The 19,072-nt window shown below is 27.2% G+C and overlaps 1 protein-coding gene across 1 annotated transcript; it reads right to left on the reverse strand.

Moving 5' to 3' along the window:
- Window positions 1-6,204: 6,204 nt before the first annotated feature.
- Window positions 6,205-7,978, reverse strand: LOC113868908 (leucine-rich repeat extensin-like protein 3). Its single transcript, XM_027504898.1, has one exon. It carries the CDS (start codon window positions 7,946-7,948, stop codon window positions 6,455-6,457), a length of 1,494 nt encoding a protein of 497 aa, XP_027360699.1. The 5' UTR covers window positions 7,949-7,978; the 3' UTR covers window positions 6,205-6,454.
- Between the last annotated feature and the right edge of the window lie 11,094 nt (window positions 7,979-19,072).

Consider the following 19,072-nt stretch of genomic DNA (forward strand, 5'->3'; position numbering starts at 1 on the left):
TGATTGTGGTAAAGTCTAGTAAGAATTTAATGTTTAAGTGTAATGTGAATGAATATGGGCATGTGTGCCATGTATTGTGAATGAATGCGAGTATGAATATCATATGCAATTGAAATGTGTGTAAATGAGACATGTTAAATGCGGTTGTGAATATGCTATGAATGGTTCAGCGATACATTGGAAGTGTGGAAGATGGGGATGATAGAAATATATTGGGAAAGAGAGAGTGGTGGTGACACCAATAGTGAGCGTGGGTGCACCACATGCTACACACTCTCCTTTTGACTAGACCTCTGACCAACACCTTTGTCAACCGACTCGTGATTGCAAACGTAGTATTTGTGATGTGGGAGTAATCGGCGACCATCCATGGTGTTAAACTGTGATCACAGTGTCACAGTGAGCGTGACTACGTGCAGTGAGTGCAATGTGTGTGTTAAATATTGTTGGTGCAGTGAGTGCATCAGTTGTGAACTGAAATGGAATGACTGAAAAGTGTTGTTTGTGATTGATTATGCTTGTGTAGAATATGTTAGAAATTATGTGAAATGTGTGAGGTGAAACTTTATGTTTGTTTGTGTGTGTTGGATAGTGTAGAGTACTCACCCTTACATTTATTTTTCAGGTGACCAAAATGATCAGCACTGGACTCAGTGAGGTATGGATGAAACTTCTATAGGACTTAGACTTTATTTTGAAAATGTGATGTATTTTGATTAGTCTTGTAGCAGTTACTTGATCAAAATTTGTAAACCCTTATTATTTTGAAATACTTGTTGAAACTATGCTTGGGAAAGCCTATTTAAATTGAGAATTTTTATTATTTCAATTTTGTGAAATTTATTATTTTGAATTTAAATTTAAGGTGTTACAATTCTTACTTGAACATGTAGTTCTCTCATTTTGGTATACGGTAACGCTTAATTACTCGTATAACAATTTCTCAATGAATTGCTTTCCAATATATAATGCTCCATCTACATTGCAATGACCTATCAAAGGCAAACACAAACATAAACTAATTTAAAAGATAGAAATTAATTAAACAACAACACAGTTAAAAACAACACATGCCCAAACTTGCATACTCTAAAAACTCATATGCATGCATAACATCAAGATCTAGCGCACACATGAAGGGTAGCTCTCCAAATAGATGTTGCCCAACTGTTGTGTTTGACAAATAGGACTTCTCATCATTAGCATTATCATCCACAACTTCATCTTCACTGTCTTTGCTCCTTCCATATTCTCCTTTAAATCATTGTCATTGCTTATTGTATGTTCTCATCATCGTCTAAATAAACGTCAATTACAACTGTTTTGAAAACAACGTACAACTCAATGGAAGGAGTTAAGGGACAACACTGTTTATGTATTTAAAATATTTGTTAAACATTATCATTGTTTGTTATTAAAATTGTATGATATTGCATAAAACTACTAAATATCGATATTAGACACTTATACGCAATACTTTCTACTATTTTTAAAAACTCAACTTCAACATATTGAGTAAGGTAATACTTCAGTTATACAAATAAGACATTATCTACTATATACATAAATGTTGATTTTTTGCATCTAAATAACATATCTTCGCGAGTATTTATATAAATATTATTGTTAAAATATATCAATATTGACAATTTTTTTTTTCAATGAATAAACTCAACTTCTAAAAATCTTCACATTCCTTCCCTTGCAATTTGCTACAAATGGTGAATGTAGTATTTAAATACTAAGTAATCAAAAGTTGTTAATGACAATTTAAAAAACATGTTAATGGTAATTTTTTAGTGGATTGACAATTTTTTTATTATTTTGAACCTTTAAAAGTCAACTATGACGATTTTATTTGTTAGAAAATATTTTTTTAAAATTTTGTCAATAACAATTTTTAGAATAAAAAAATAGTTTTTTTTTTTATATAATTGTCAATGGTGACTTTTGAGTTTAACTAAATTTTTGACAATTAAAAATACCATTAAATTAAACCATAATTCTGTAATTTAAAAAAAAAATACATTTTATAATTTCAAATAAAAAACCACAAAAAGCGCCAATATATAACAAAATTCATATTTTTAAACCATAGAAAAAAAATAGATATTATAATATTTTCATCAAACTCTATCGATTATCATCTTTATATTATATATAGTTATCATAATTTGATATTCAATCATTAATAAATAACTTTTTGTAATTACATTATTGATCACATCTTTTTTTTTCTTCTACTAAATGTACAACCCTATATAGGGTGTGAGTACCATTTTTCCTTAATCAAACAGACGTGAATGACTAGTATGCATTTATGGTGCCTGACCAATGATTCAAAGGGTGTCTATTCATATTAATAATAATAAAAAAGAGTGTCTATTCAGTTAAGTAAACGTCGCTTTAAGCTCCCAGCACAAAAGATTACTTGCAATCACACGGATTACTGTTAATGACCCAAAACAAAGGATGGATTATAGTTAGCTGTTATCCGGTAGTTGTTACCCAGCAAACTTGGGCCACCCATAACTATTCATTTGGGCCCACATTCTCTATCTTAGCCCAATCACCGATGCCTCCAAAGAGCCTGTCCCTTTCTCGTAGGTCGTCGTGCTCGCGGTGGTATAGAGTCAAGATGCTTTATGTTTATTAATAATAAAAAAACACTTGTATTTTTATATTTAATACATAAAAAAAGTGAGATTATTTTTTATTTGAATGAATAAAAAACATAAGTTACATGTAAACTGATTTTTACCCTTGCACTTCAACGAGGTATTTTTTTTACTCATTAATATACATTTATTTAAAATTTATTATTATTTTCTTTAGTTATTTATTTTATAATACTTATGATAATATTTTTTATACGAAAAATATAATTTTTATATAATAATATATTTTATATTATTTTAAATATAATATGCTTAAAATATTTATACATTATTTTAAAAAAATTCTATTATCTTTTATACATACAAAAGATATATTTACAATAATAATTAAAGTGATGAAGGAAAGATAAAATAGTTGAAGGAATATTTGTTGGACAAACTAAGGATATTTATGAGTTAAGTTGGGTGGATTTTAACATAAAAAATAACTTACTCCAATCAAAATTTTATTAGTCAAGTTGAGTCAATGTATAATATTCACTCAACCCAATCATGAATAAGTTGAGATGTTCGATAAACACTTATAACACTTTATAAAAGAAATTAAAAGTATGTGTATAATTAATATAGTTCAATTTTAATATCTTAAATAACGAATATATTAAAATAAAATTTGAAATTATTCATTTTAAGACATAATATAAAATTTTTAGTTTAATATTTATTTAAAATAAGAAATTAAAAAATAAAAAATAAAAAACAAACTTCAACAACTTCTTATAAATTACAAAGTAAAATTTAATATTCAGCTCATAATTTAAAGTAATACATAACATTTAAAAATTAAAAGATTAAATAATTTATCAATGTTCAATTTTTCACTTCAAATAAATTGAGAAAAAATAAAAAAAATAGCACAAAGTTAATTAAAAAAAGACATGTGTGATGAGTCATTGAATCAATTAAATTGAATTAAGTTTTAACATTATAAACTCTTAAAACAATTCATATTTTTATTGTGTTCTAATATTTTTATCTAAATCTAATTCATTAATTTTTAATTGAATTAGATTGGGTTGAACGAGTTCATCCTGTCAACAAAATTCTTTAAAATAAATTAAATATGTCAGTGTTATGTTGGGTAAGACTCTCCTCTCAATATTTTTTTTTGTCCCTCCTATATTATTGTTGTCTATTCAAACCATTAAGTGAAATATTAATCTCCAAAATCACTTCTCAGTGAGGTGCTTCTCATCTCTTCTCCCATTCTACAAGAGTTTGAATTTGCTAAGATCATATTGGGCAAGTTAAAAAACAATTATCCATCAAATTATTTTTTTTTCTCCCCCAGGTTTTATTCTACAAGGTGGAATAGTTTTCATATATATTTAGTCTAGTCTCTTATGAGCGTCAATTTTTTAATTATTAAATTTTAAAAAAATTTAATTTAATATTTAACTTTACTAAATAATATTCATTTTAATTTTTAATATATAATAACAGTAAAAAATAAACAACTAATTTTTAAAAACATTAAAAGTGAATTTTTCTAAAATTATAAATTAAATTGACCGACGCCTTATAATTTTAAAGACTAAATAAATCTAGTTACTCTAATTTACAATTAATTGCAGAGAAATAAAGTTTTGATGGGACGAACAAGAAAAACAGCTTGGATGATAGCTAAGCTTTCATAGGAAGATCACAAATTAAGGCATGCTCACAGTTGATGATAGCTACAAAAATAGTCACACATTCAATGAAAAAGAGGAAGATTATGGCAACATTGAAGAAATTTTATTTTATTTTTAAAAAAGTACAATTATGTTTGACAAATTTCGGAAGAAAAAAAAATTACGTGAGAAGCACGCGCCGTTTACCATCCATTTTTTTTAATAGATATAACAAAGATGTAGTTACTTGCATCTAAGGATTGATTTGCATCTTTTTAAAATAACATGACCAAAGTGCACGTATGGACCAAAGTTTATGAGAGCAACTTAGATTTTTAATTTTTCCCTAATTTAAAATTAACATTGTTTTATGTTTATTTTTCATACCCGTGCAATACAAATATTTACTGTGAATTTAAAAATTAATACATGTTCTATACGAGAAGTTAATACACTTTAAAATAAATTTTGTATTTTTTTATATAAATATTTTTATTTTAATTTACATATTATAGTTTTTATAAAGTTTTCACACACACACACACACTCGCAATTGTATATTAATATATTTTAGCATAATTTTTTCATGTTTACATGACATAATTATTTATCATTAATTATAATTTTAAAATTAATACACTCTAAAGTAAGCTTTATATTTTTATCATTACAACATTAAATTCAAACTGTGTAAAATAATTGTTATAATTATTTCGACAAATTGTCTAAGATTATTGTGCTTCGCAAATAAAATGCATGTGTTATTTAATAAATTTGATCATAAGAAAAATTATTTTAAAAGGTCAAATTAATTCTTAAGTAATATCTTCATATTTACAGTGGAATAATACTCGATCCATAAATATGCACACATATAATGAATTTAATGTTAATTAATTTATATTTATGTAAATTGTTTTAACGCTATTATTTCTGTATGTATTGTTATATTTAACCGTGAAACAAAATAATAGAGAAGAAACAATAGTCGTAGATCCCAGAACACATGGATTAATTAGCAGAAGTTATTTTATGATATATGATTTTAAATTTGAGTTTCAATATATATATATATATATATATATATATATATATGTATTAAATACTTAAAAAAAAGAATTTTATCACTTGTTGTAATATTATCTGACTCAAATAATATTATCCCGCAGATAATAACTTAAATATTATGAGTGTTGAATTCGTCCAGAAGTCTATAGAACTTAATTTACAGACAAAGTAACTTAAAATTTACGTATAGAGAGTAGACTTCATCTGGCTTTTGCGTTTTTTTACATATATAATTCTTCCAATTTTATTTGTGAGATCTTTTTAATCAAAAGATACGTATTAAACAATTATTAAAATTGTTGAGGAGAAATTATCAAAACTCACACAAAGAGAGAGAATGAGAAGAAAGATTAAAAATAAATAAATTATTTCTTTATATTCACGTACTTTTACATTATACAGCATTTTCTATTTATATGATCAAAGTATACAATCATATTTATAATATCAATTATAATTAACTATAGTATTTTATTTTATTCAAAATTGAACTCGATAATCAAATTAATTATTTAAAAACTAAAAAACTTAATATTTATAAAGAATAAATATAAAAAATATTTAAAAAATTAAAAAAATTATAACAGAAACTTTTATTAAAAATCATCGAAAATCTTTAAAGGAGTGTTAACGAGGAGCTAGAAGTGACTATTAGTTTTCCTAGTTTTCTTCCATGCACAGAGAGGCTTAATATATTTATTGGATTCGTCCAGATGAAAATTAAAATATAGTAGATAGCAAAAGAATAGAAACGAAAAAAGAGAAATTGAAAAGGTCACGAGAAAAGAAATGGTATAATCGGGCACAACAAAATTTGAAGATGAGTGAGACCTGTTGTAAGAAGGTAGAACCAAAGTCTATTTCAAGCATTTTATGAAAATTACACCAAGTTGCCATCCAGTCAAAGATATGACGATTAGGGTGACACTGCTTATTCATTAATAATCATAATTAATACAAATTAAGAAAACAAACATGACAAACATGTGTGTGTGTGTCTATATATATATATATGGTACAGTTTATATCCATAAGATAGGATGGAACATGGACGTTGATGATGTTGAAGAGTGTGTACGTACGTAGGAGCGATAGCTAGCGATGATGAGGGATGAGAGAGTTGTAAGTTACCGGAGGAGAGGGGGTTTGGTGAAGCGAGTTGGAATGGTAGTGAGAGCGGTATTGCTTACAAGGGACGTAAAAGAGAGACTTGTGATTCGGGCAGGGATTGACGTGGGAGAAAAAACGAGTGCACTCTCCGTGGGGTCTTTGGTTGGGAAGTCCGAGGATGCAGTTGTAGCTGATGTCAAGGATGTTGTCCTCTATGAGCTTCCTGCATGAAGGACCAACCTGAGTGAAATAGTTGCCCGATAAAGAGAGTTTCCCATCGTTGCGTATCCCTGAAAGCTGACAAACCATCTCGGGAACTTCTCCGTAAAACTGATTGTGTTCCAAGTTCAGGAACCGAATGCTTTCCAAGCAGCCAAAGGAGCGTGGGATTGGACCCGTTAACCAGTTTTTGCTCACATCAAAGACCGTTGCCTTTTTCAGGTACCCAATTTCGTAGGGCAAGCAGCCCTTAAATTGGTTGCCTAAGAAGAGCACTTCGGTGAGGGTTTTGGAAGCCTGCCCAATGCTTCTCGGGATTGGACCCGTGAGTTTGTTGTTGGCAAAAGTGATGAACCTGGCCGGCGTGGAGCCCAAGTTATCGGGGAGATTGCCACTGAATTTATTGTTGTTGATGAAAATAATATCCAAATCCAACTGAAACAGCTGTGGCGGAATTGGGCCGCAGAGACGGTTGAACCTGAGGTCCAAGAACACCAGCAGCTTGGACTGAAGCACTTGCTTTGGGAACTCCCCCTCTAGTTTGTTGTTGCTGACGTCTAACTCGTAGAAATATTTGTATTTGGTGATTTCAGTTGGGATGGCACCGGTGAAGTTGTTGGTGTTGACATGGAAGAATGTGAGCTCTGGTATCCTGTCCAAGATGCCCGAGAGAGGCAGATCTGCACCGTTCTTCCCAGACAGGCTTGCTCCGTTCAGGCTCAGCCCCGCAACTGCTCGCTGATTTGATTTTGGAAACTGCGCACATCGCACCCCGTTGTAGTTACATGGGTCCGTCCCAGCCTTCCAGTTTCGCGTGTATCCCGTTGGGTCATCCACGAAACGAGTGAAATTTAGGAGCGCTTTGCGGGCTCTCTCCAGCAGGTTCACGGGTGGCGGTGGAGGGGGAGGAGGTGGAGGTGGCGGCCGAGGAGGAGGCGACGGAGGTGGGGGGGACGGAGGCGGAGGTGATGGAGGTGGAGGGGACGGAGGTGGAGGTGATGGAGGTGGAGGCGACGGAGGAGGAGGCGATGGAGGAGGAGGTGACGGAGGTGGAGGTGACGGAGGTGGAGGACACTCCGCCGGTGGAGGGAAATGCCAATGCCAATGCCAGAACCAATAAAAATCGCTTTCACTGCCTTTGAAATGCGATGTTTTTTGTCTATCAGATACGGCCACCTTTTGCTCTTGGGCAATGACCAAATAAGAGTGAAGTAATAAAGCAGATGACAATAATAACGCGCACATGTACGTGCTGCCCATCTTTCTATCTTTCTGAGTTCTGACAGCCTGTTCTTTGAGACTCAACGTTCACTCTTGTGCTCTATATATATCCACCCTCGAACCTATAGGAAAATGATTGTTTCCCTTTCACACCTATACTAATTGCACACAGCTATTATTTCACACCTACCCTTAAATAAATACATTATCCGATCGTAATTTAATAAAAAGAATTTTGTCAATTAATTAATATAAATATATAAAGATATTCGTTAAATAATTAGTATATAATATTTTTAAAAAATGTTACCTATAACTATAACTAGGACGAGAAAGGTTTTGCATGCTTGTTAGAGCCATGAGGGGCTTCAGCGCGCTTACCCTTTCACTGTTGTTCAATATTTTGTATTAAAAGTAGAAAAGTATATGATAAATGGATGATGTGAAAAAGAAAAATCTTATTAATATTATATCTTGAAAAGAGCTTTTTTACTTTTTAGTTTTCAATAATTTTGTTGGAGTCCTTATGAATGTTTGTCTACGATAAAATAACTATTTTATTTCACTCACGTAGATCTCACTTGGGTTGATTGCTTTTTGGTAGGTCCGCAAGTTCTTAATTTCAGTCTCAACTCCCAAGTACAAGGGAAAGGCATACAATGGCAACCATACACAAGTGACGTACAGATATTTGGTCTACCACTCTACCCCGGTGAATTAAAGTTAGTTCTGTTACAGCCACTTCTTCCACAGTTTTCGACTGAAAGTAGGGCTTCTCTTAGCAACGTGGGCAGATCAAGTAACACAATTTTGGGGATTCTCAAAGTGTCATTTTTATCAATTATACAAACGATTTTAATTTATAAATACTTAACAATGTTCACATAAAAAAACATAAAAAAATATTTTATATTTTTCTTTAATCTTATCGTATTACTATTGAGTTTATATTTATCCATTTCTTTCTCCTCTATTAGTACATATACCTCTTTCAATTCTAAGAAACATCTATATATCTCTCTCTATATATATATATATATAAAATTTAAGTGATGCGAGAGTGTATTATATAACTTATAAATAAATTTGTAACATAATTTACTAGAACTGGTTTTATAAGTTAAAATATTTATTATTTAATTTTTAATAAATTTTATAAATTAAAATTTTTTATGAATTAGATATTTAAAATAGGTCTTTTAAAAATATATTTTTAAAGTAAATATCTTTTAAAAGTATAATTGTAATATTTATGAAAGTAATTTTTTTCATTTACATAAAATTAAACTCTATTATCTCAAAATTACTTCCTTTCATCTTTGTTTCTAAAGCTAACTCAATCATTTCATTCATATTTTTAACAACTAGTCTGATAGATTTAGTGACTATGTTTAAAATTTAAGTGATAAAAGTTTAAAGCAGATTGATAAGTTTATATTTTGACAACCTATATATTTATATATGGTCATTATTTTGTTTAAGTTTCGCAATAATTTATATATTAATTGTCTAATTTAACAGTAAAGAATATAGTTGGAGTTTTAGGTACAATTTGAGGCAAATTTGTTGAAAAATAGAGTTTCATAGCAGTCAATACACACGCATATCCTAATAGTCGACACAAGAGGGCTTCAAGCCAAAAGTACGACCATACTTATGATCTTGCATGGCCATACTTATCTGCGAGACGTCCAATTATGAAGAAATTTTAGAATTTTCTCTTACCTTTTACTTCTTCAATCTTGGTGTTGTACAACCACTAACAACTATTGAAGCTTTGAGAGTGCATCTTGTGATCAAGAGTTCTCATCGTCTATTTGCTAGAGGAGTCTCCTCTAGTTTGTATTCACTTTTCAATTACCTATAAATTTGTTTAGTATTATTTTGATTTTCTTTTATATTATGTTTAGCTAATTCTATAATTAGGGCTATGGTAGATTTTTTACAAGACTTTATTGGATCTTTATGATTAATAATAATTTTATGTTTCCTTTCTTCATTGGTATTTACCCTATTACATTATATTTGTATTATTTGAAATTGATAACTTTTAAACATATCAATAATTAATTATATCATAAGCGACCATACCACATATAGTTAATATATGTATATGATAAAATAAGACAAACAATTAGGTGGATCAAGCTTAATTTTTCTCTTTCAATCGTTATTAAATTAACAATTCATGGCTTCTTCATATTTTGTCTTCTTTTTACTTTACTTGCTTGACCATTAGGAGTGATAGCTTAGGAAAAAGACTGTTAATATTATATAACCATTATGTGTTAATAGATTTAGGATAAGTGATTGACAATTATAGAAAAATGAAATTAGAATTAATTTAAAAGATAATATAAAGAATTGTAAAAGTGAAACTATACACCATAAATTCTTCTCGATTAGTTTATTGTCAGATGTTGCACTATTTTTAATTTTATTACTTTTATATTTAAATTATTGTTTTATTTGATTTCATATCCTTTACGTTCAAATAATTAAATTACAAAATTCTTAGTAATTAGAAACAATTCTTATGAAACGATATTTTGAAAACTTATTTTAGAATCTTTTATTAGTTTTCAACCAGTACACTTGCCCACAAACAAAGATGTCCAAGATAAGAGATCGAATGGAATTAAGTAATCTCACTTGAAATACTATCGTAAATGCTTTGTTCAAATTTCTCATTATCCAACTTCAATTCCTCTCTATTTTCTCCTCCCAAATAGCATACCCTTAGCTAGATCGGAACAAGGATAATAACAAAAGAGATGTGGTTAAACAAAAAAAATAAAAAAATACAAAAAGACTTTTTTTTTTTTTTGTAATTTTTGCTAAGTCTAATTTTATGCATTGATAAACATATAAATTTCATCAATATTCACTTAAGCTATTATTTTTAGCTTAAGTCAATTCAATTTCGCTTAAGTCATAATAATTTAACTTAAGCAAAAATATGATACCCAAGTTTGCTTAAACCAAACTTTATTTGTTTAAGTGAATATTAGAATATCTTGTGTGACTTGATCGCTTAAATGATATCCATCCAGTAAGCAAAATTTGTAGAATTATACGAAGCATATGCGACCAATATACATAAGGCATGAGAAAGATTGAAAATGATAAGTGAATGTGAAAGTTTTAATTCTAAAATTCATGAACTTCATACATAAGGTTTGCAGAAAATCCTAAAGATCTAAAATGATATTCAATATTCTATTAATTCAAAATTTATTTTTAATTATAAATTAAAATTGCACTAGTGCATGTGAATGTAAAGGTTTTTGAAATCATTACCTAGATACGAGATACATACAAGATTTATTTAACAAAAAATAAAAAAATGGCTATGAATACAATCATAAGAAGAAATAAAATAACAAGTTTTGAAGATTCAAAAACTAATTTTACAAACTTTTATGAAAGATTAAATCATAAATATATGAAAATTGGTATTATTAAGTTACATGTAAAAAAAATCTGAGCCGTTTATTTTGTTTAAAATATAACTAACGATTTTAAAAACAACTCACTCACTCATGCACTATTTACTTGCTAACTCGTGTTAGCTTGAGTTTATTATTTAATGTAACATCCTTAGTATAATTTAAATAATTTTTCTTAATAATATATAAAATTTTGAATAAAAATTAATGAAAATTATAAAAGTTTTGAATAGTTTTAGAAAGTTGTACAAATATATAAATATAAACTAATAAAAGTTAGCAAATTAAAAAAAAAAACTTTTTTTTGTATAAAAGTCTCATTTATAATAAAAATAAAAATGCATTTTTATAACTTAAATTTACAATTTGAATGAAGACTAAAATTTTATGTTATATATAATTCAAATTCAAAATATAAATAATATTATTTTTAATAAATTAAATTTCTAATTAGAACTTGATATAATTTAAAATTTAAAGCAATTGACTACTAAGTATTACACACACACCTTAAATCATCATTTATAATAGGGTATCAAAATATTATAAATTATAAATAAAAACTCAATTAATATTATTATATTCCTCAAAATAAACTAATATTAATAGAGTAGTTCTCTTCATTTATTTCTTCTTTACCTAGAAAATGTTTGTAAAGGTGAGCATCCTTTACCCCACTAAATTCTTATTTTATAATATAGTCATAGTAATGTAGAAAATATTTTCTAATACAACATGCATCCAAAAATAAATATTTCATTTTTAACAATTTTAATCAGACAAAAATCATTCATACACATCATTTATCACTTAATCAAATACAATTCATTTCTCTCTTAATCAAACATAATCAATTTATGTGCTCATGCCACTTTATTCATTTCAATTTTAAAATATTCACCAAATAACAGTACTCTAGGTACTCATAGGCTCCTAAATTGCTATCACCATACTTTTCCTAGTTATGAAAAACTTATGCTAGCATGGATAATTGTCGGTTTGCCAAACCACATACTATTACAACATGTGCGTTCATGGCCCTCATAACAAAGATATATTTAGGAGTTCAGTTAAAAAATGGATGCGAGACCTATAAATGCATCCCACTTTTAATCATATACACATTAATGAATAACATTTATCACTTTCATTTCTTCCATATTTTCATAATCGACTTCAAATCCTATACTCCTAGTGTATTTCTAAACTATGCATATTATAACTAAACAAGGACACACCAAAATCATACTATTCATCGATCAATATCATCACATAATTCAATACAATGCGCTAAAGGTCAGACACATCTGGACTTAGACCAATCACGCAATTCATAAGTATAATGTTGGAGATCACACTATCTCGATTTTAATAAAGTCTTCTATTCTAAAGTTTAGCATTATCCAATATTCGCAGTACACATACTATTCAAAATAATAAATAAGAATCTTAACTATATATGCATAATATTCAATAATAAAATTCTAAAACTTCTAAAAATGATTTTATTTAGAGCTTTTACTGTAAAATTGTATTTAGATAGTTCTAAAAACACAATTATGGGTTTTTCATGTCTAAAATATCCATTCTTACATTTTAGATTTTAAGAAAATGTTTGGATTCTATGGTTCTAATAGAAAAAAAAAACTTAGTACTTTCAAATCAAAATACTTAAATGAGAGTTAGGGCTTGGGATCGACTTTCTTTACCTGAAAATAAGTCTCTGAGACTAAGTTCTTCATAAGATATAGAGAGAAGCTCAAGGTTTTGACTAGAGATACCACCCAAAGACCAGAGTTCTTCCTAACATCACAGAGTAGAGTACTATTATGAAAAGAAAGAACATAGAAATAGGAGCGATATTCAAGAGCTAAACTCCAAAAACTTACTTGAATTAAATTAAAATAGACATTCGGGTTTAGACCTACAAGAGATTTAGGGTTAAAGAAGGTTTTTTCTTGAGAAAGGAGAGGGAGAGAATAAAGAAAATGGAGAGGAAGAGGTGATTTGACGAATAATGAAATTTCTTAACACAAACTCCTTTAAACACCCTTCAAAACTTACTTATTCTCGCTTAAGCGAGAAGAAGCTTGCTTAAGAGAGAAAACTAGATAATGATTTTTCAGCCTTTTTCTAATACTATTGCTTAGTTGAGAGGTATTCTCACCGGAGCGAGAATGATTCTAGAGAGATCTCCAAATTTTCCTACAAGGTTGCTTGGGCGAGACCCTTCTCACCAAGGCGAAGGAATAGTTGGAGATATATTATTCCTTCTCACTTGAGCGAGACTCACCTTGCTTGAATAATGATTCCTTAGAAATTTTAGTTTAAAAGGACTCAGTCTCGCTTAAACAAGACATATCTCGCTTGAGCAAAAAACTCTGCATCAAAATTTTTATTTTCTAAAAATAAGAGAAATAAAAATAAGAGTGTAACATTTGACATCTCATGTTTAATTGTAAATTTAGTAAGAATGTAAATATAAAGTGTATAAAATTTTGATTAAAAAAAGTGATAATTACTATTAAAATAATCCATTCAAACTAATACAACATTGAATTCAGTAACACTTTTTAACTAATGAAAAACTTATTTTACTGGCTGAAAAATTAATAAGATAACTTTATACAAAATGTTTAAAAATGTAGTATTTGATAAAAAAAAAATTTAAAATATTGACCCGAACAAATTTATAATATTATAACAAATATATTTGAATTTTAAAAATTATATAACAACTTTCTAATGTATTTTTCATTTTAAAAATATAATAAATTATATATTCAATGATTTAATAACAATATAATATTAACTCATTGATTATAATAATGTTCACTAAATATTTATATTTATTAAATTAATTGTGAAAAAATTTGATTGCATGTCAAATTAATTACTTTTTAAAATGATGATTCATTCATTGCAAAAAAAAAAAATTATATAATTAGCATTTTTCTAATGTCATTTAATTTAAGATAATATTTTTTTAAGGTCAAACATTGTATGATGTCTCCAGATGCAACATTTTTGTTATTCATATTCTGCTTCATATATTTTTAATTCAAAAATAAATAAAATCGTAATGATAGTGATAATTTAAAGAGTAGTATTGATTTTCTTACAAATGTATTAGAAATACATAGATTTTTTTTTTAACTTTAGACACAACTCAGGAAGACATAGTCAAGATTTGAAATATTAAAATAAAGATAATAGAAGAAGAGACAAGAATTATGATGAAGTCTTCTTCGAAAGATTCTTAGTAAAGATATGTTAACTTGTATAATAAAGTTGAATATTATAAATTAAAAATGTATAAAATAAAATATGAAACTTGTTTAAAAAATTTAGAATACTCCTTTAAAGATGATGGAAAATGTCACTTGACACTCACATGAAAATATCATCGTAATAATAGGCACAAAATTAAACACAAATTTTTGTATAGGAATTGATATAAAAATTTCTTTTATCTATAAAGACTAAATTACAAAAGTAAGGAGGGGTCTTGTATAGAGATTAAAGTTAAATTTAAACCTTGTAAATAACAAGCCACATTGAATAACCACCATTTATCAAGTATGAGAGAAAACTAATGTGATTATACATCTTATAATAGTAGGAACAAAATTGAAATAAACTTTTATATAAAAACTAATATACAATTTTTTTTTATGTATATAAACTAAATTATAAAAAGAAGTCTTGTACAAGGACTAAAAATTCATTTAAACCTAAAAATACCTAAAAAAATATATTTATTTAATGATATTTTATACTGAGTTAAAGTTAATGACCTTATCTTACCATCATAGCTAGGTTCAAGTTATTTAAAAGGGTCAATTTAAAATTTTACTTAATGATAAAAAGAAAATGTTAGATTAAAAAAATTGTAGGGACTTAATTATCATAGGAATTACTCCAAAAGTTGTTGATAAGTTGAGGAGTTATGTCCTTGCTCCAAGAAAAATACTTTTACTAATTATAAATTTAAATAACTTGATTTATTTTTAGCATACATATACCTTGAGATGTCCATTTTTCTTGATACCTAAGTGATTGGGAGGATGTTGATAGTTTATTTGTAAAGTACTATTTTGCATTTTGACTGCTTCGATGATATTTTAGAGGAAGGCAATTGCATTTTCTTTTCACCAAAATTTTCATGTTTGTCCACTTGGCTATAAGAGATTTGTTCCTAGTAACAATTGTTTTTACTAACCAATAATTATTTTAATTTTTATAAAGATCAGGATTCTATTGAGTTTATGTTAGCAATTGATTTTACTTTAACACCAATAAATTAAAGAATAATCTTTGCTAGCTTCTAATGAAGCATAAGAGTTTCGAGATATTTTGCTTTCAAAGTTTTCAGCACAATTATTTTCCTCGGACTTCATGATATATTTCTGCGATGAAACTTTAAGCCGGCAAATATTCTATTTGAACTAAAGATGATTTGTTCACAGTTAAAAACATTCATAATACTGATGGATTCTAAGGACAGTAAATAATTTAATTACATTATAGATGAATTTATAAACAGCAAATCTTAAAATTGGATTTTTTTTAATATTTGAATAAATTCGCCTATAATTATTACAGTACATACCTCCCATTTGACACGTAAGATACACAAACGAAAATTATAGACAAAAATTTATATTTTTTTAAAATTAAAATTTAGATAAATTTACATGCCAATATATATGTCGTGAATTATAGACAGTAAAATGTATAATTATTTATTAACATAAAAAAATTATTTAGTAAAATGAACTTTTTTACATAAGATTTAGAAACATAAATTTATTTTATATAATTATACATGGAAAAATTATGTGAATTTTTAAAAAATTATATGACATTATATGTTTTAATTTTTGTTATCTATAATAAAATTCAATTATTAAAATTTATTTCTCTCACTTATATATATATATATATATATATATATATATATATATATATACTCTCACTAAATAAGGGACGAGTAATGTACGTGCCCACAAGTGTGTGAGAGAGAAGATATATGTAATGAGAAAAAAATTGTATAAATTTGAGAGAAATAAATTTTAACATATAATCATATACAAATTATTAAGATTAAAATATTTATCAAGTATCCTAATTTTTATAGTTTAATTTTAATTATTTATAATAAAATTTAATGATAAATATTTAGTTCATTTACTTTTATATATAAAAATTTCTCATTTAATATATTGCGTTTCTCTCTCTATATATAAAGACGTATACTAGATAAATTTATTATTTATTTTGAAATTTATTATTTATTTTGACCTAATTATATTTTCCATTTATGTAACTGATATACTTAGTGATTTTGATATATTTTATCTCTTCTCATAAATTCATTTTTTTATTTTAAAACTAAAAAAATAATAATTTTGTTCTCACATTTCTAATATAAAATTCAAGTTATGATTTTTAATTAAATATTTAGTATTTAATGAACAAACTGGGATATTAAAATTTTTCAAAAATTTAATAAAAACTCAATAAGATATTTTTTTAAAAATATATCATGTATATCTACAATTATTTTTTGTGTTTGATTTTAGTCGTGTCATTAGTTTTATTTTTATATTGTTTTGAATTTTAAATTTTAATTTTTCACTAACTTATATTTGCATGTGTTTGTGTATTTGATTTTAATCTTTCCATTTTTTCTTCATATGTTTTATAAAATTTAAATTTTAATATCTCATTGATATGATTATTAAATATTGACACATGATATGTCGTTATCTTTTAAGAATCACAATGTCTCAAAAATGTTGATATTTTTAAAATTAAGAATAATTTGTTGTTTGAAGGAACTAATTTTTTTAAAATGAAAACATATTTAAAGCTTAAATAAATAAATAAATAAATGTATAAGATATGTGATTAGAATTTAAAGAAGAAAAAATATATGGGGGGGGGGGCGTAAAATTTAATGTTTTAGTAGATGAATTTTGAAAACAAGAATATTCGAATAAATTAAATTAATTTAATGTATAAAAATTTTAAGTTAAAAAAAATTGGCCAGAAAAAAATGACTACACAAAATTTGTTTAATTCCAAGAATAGAGGAATTTAATTGCTGAAAACTTAATTGCCTTAAAATCACACGTTATCTAAATTTAAGGAAATAAATATGTCATGTATTTTGCTTCTGTAAATAATTATAAAAACAAATTATTATTATTATTATTATTATCATCTTTATATTAGGGATGACAATGGGTAGGGTATGGGTAGGGTACTATAGTACCCATTCCCATACTCGCATTTTAAAAAAATACCCGTATCCAGTCCCATACCCGCGTGGGTAGTACTTTTAGTCCCTGTCCTCGTACTCTCTGGGTACCCGCATACCCATACCCACCCTTATTACCCGCGCATGTCTAAGAAAAAAAAAGCAGTTATAAAAAAATATATACTTATATAATATTACCGAACAAAGTTCAAGTATAAGTAAAAAATAAATATTCAAAGATCATAAGTGTTAAGTGTATCTTAATACATCAACTTTCTAAACTAAAGTACTTAAAAATTAAAAACAAAATTGCACACATAATCTACAAGATCTTGTAAAACAATCAACTTCTAAACTTTATATTCCTGTACTATCACTCTGTAAGACCTAAAAAAATAACATTAGTTAATTATTTATTGTAAAGTCAACATGGTATAGTTAGACTATTTTACCTCTTCATCAGAATCAGACTCTCCAAATGACTGTAAATGTTTATCTTTCAAGTTTACATATTGCTTTGATCTAGTAATACCAATAGAAACTAAAACATACAAGTACATAATAAGAAAATCAATAATTAAGCTATCAAATTAAAATTAACAAAAATATTTAATTAAATAAATATATTAATAGACTATTCAATACCTTCATTTTCATGTTTCAACTAACTTTGGGCGCACATGAGTGCTTCCAAAGTATCCTCATGAAGTCGAGAACGATGAGGACTCAACAATCTACCTCCTGTGCTAAAAGTAGACTCTAAAGCAACGGTTGAAATTGGGATGACCAAAATATCCTTGGCAATTTTTTGCAATATTGGATATTTGATCCCATTTGATTTCCACCACCCAAGGATATCAAAACTAGCACTTCTAGGCAATACCTTCCCTTCCAAGTAGATATCCAACTCAAACTTTGATTACATATCATTTGTATCTTTAACAAATGAATCATAATCACTTAAAAAATTATTAACATTAAGTATATCCAAATTCATCTCCATCTTATTAGACTTTTCAGCTGAACTTTCTACTATTCCCATGGCTTTAGCTTGATAATCTTCAAACAACAAGTAGCATAATTTTTTCACATTGTTAATTTGAAAAGAAGATGAACTTCCATAGAGCTTGGGAAAGAAGTACTCTAACAACTTTAATTTATATCTTGGATCCAAAAAAATGGCAATTCCCATGATTCCATGTATAACAGACCAATATTTCTCAAATTTAGTTACCATTTTTGTAGCCATATTTCTAATAGCCTCAATTGAACAAATTTGTCATTGTTGCAGAGATAACTTTATTTCACAAACTAATAGGAATAAAATATTTGTTGTAGGATATTGTGTTCCAGAAAACATCTCAGTCACACGATTAAAGACTTCTAACCTACTACAAATTTCTTTAGTAATTTCCCAATCATTTGTTGTAGGGATACATGTATACATAT

Source organism: Abrus precatorius, unplaced genomic scaffold (genome assembly GCF_003935025.1).
Source record: "Abrus precatorius isolate BTA unplaced genomic scaffold, Abrus_2018 Scaffold6, whole genome shotgun sequence".
In the NCBI taxonomy this organism is placed as follows: domain Eukaryota; kingdom Viridiplantae; phylum Streptophyta; class Magnoliopsida; order Fabales; family Fabaceae; genus Abrus; species Abrus precatorius.

What these genes read in the sequence shown, in the direction of transcription:
- LOC113868908 (XM_027504898.1), bottom strand. Translation starts at nt 7,948, where the DNA reads ATGGGCAGCACGTACATGTGCGCGTTATTATTGTCATCTGCTTTATTA.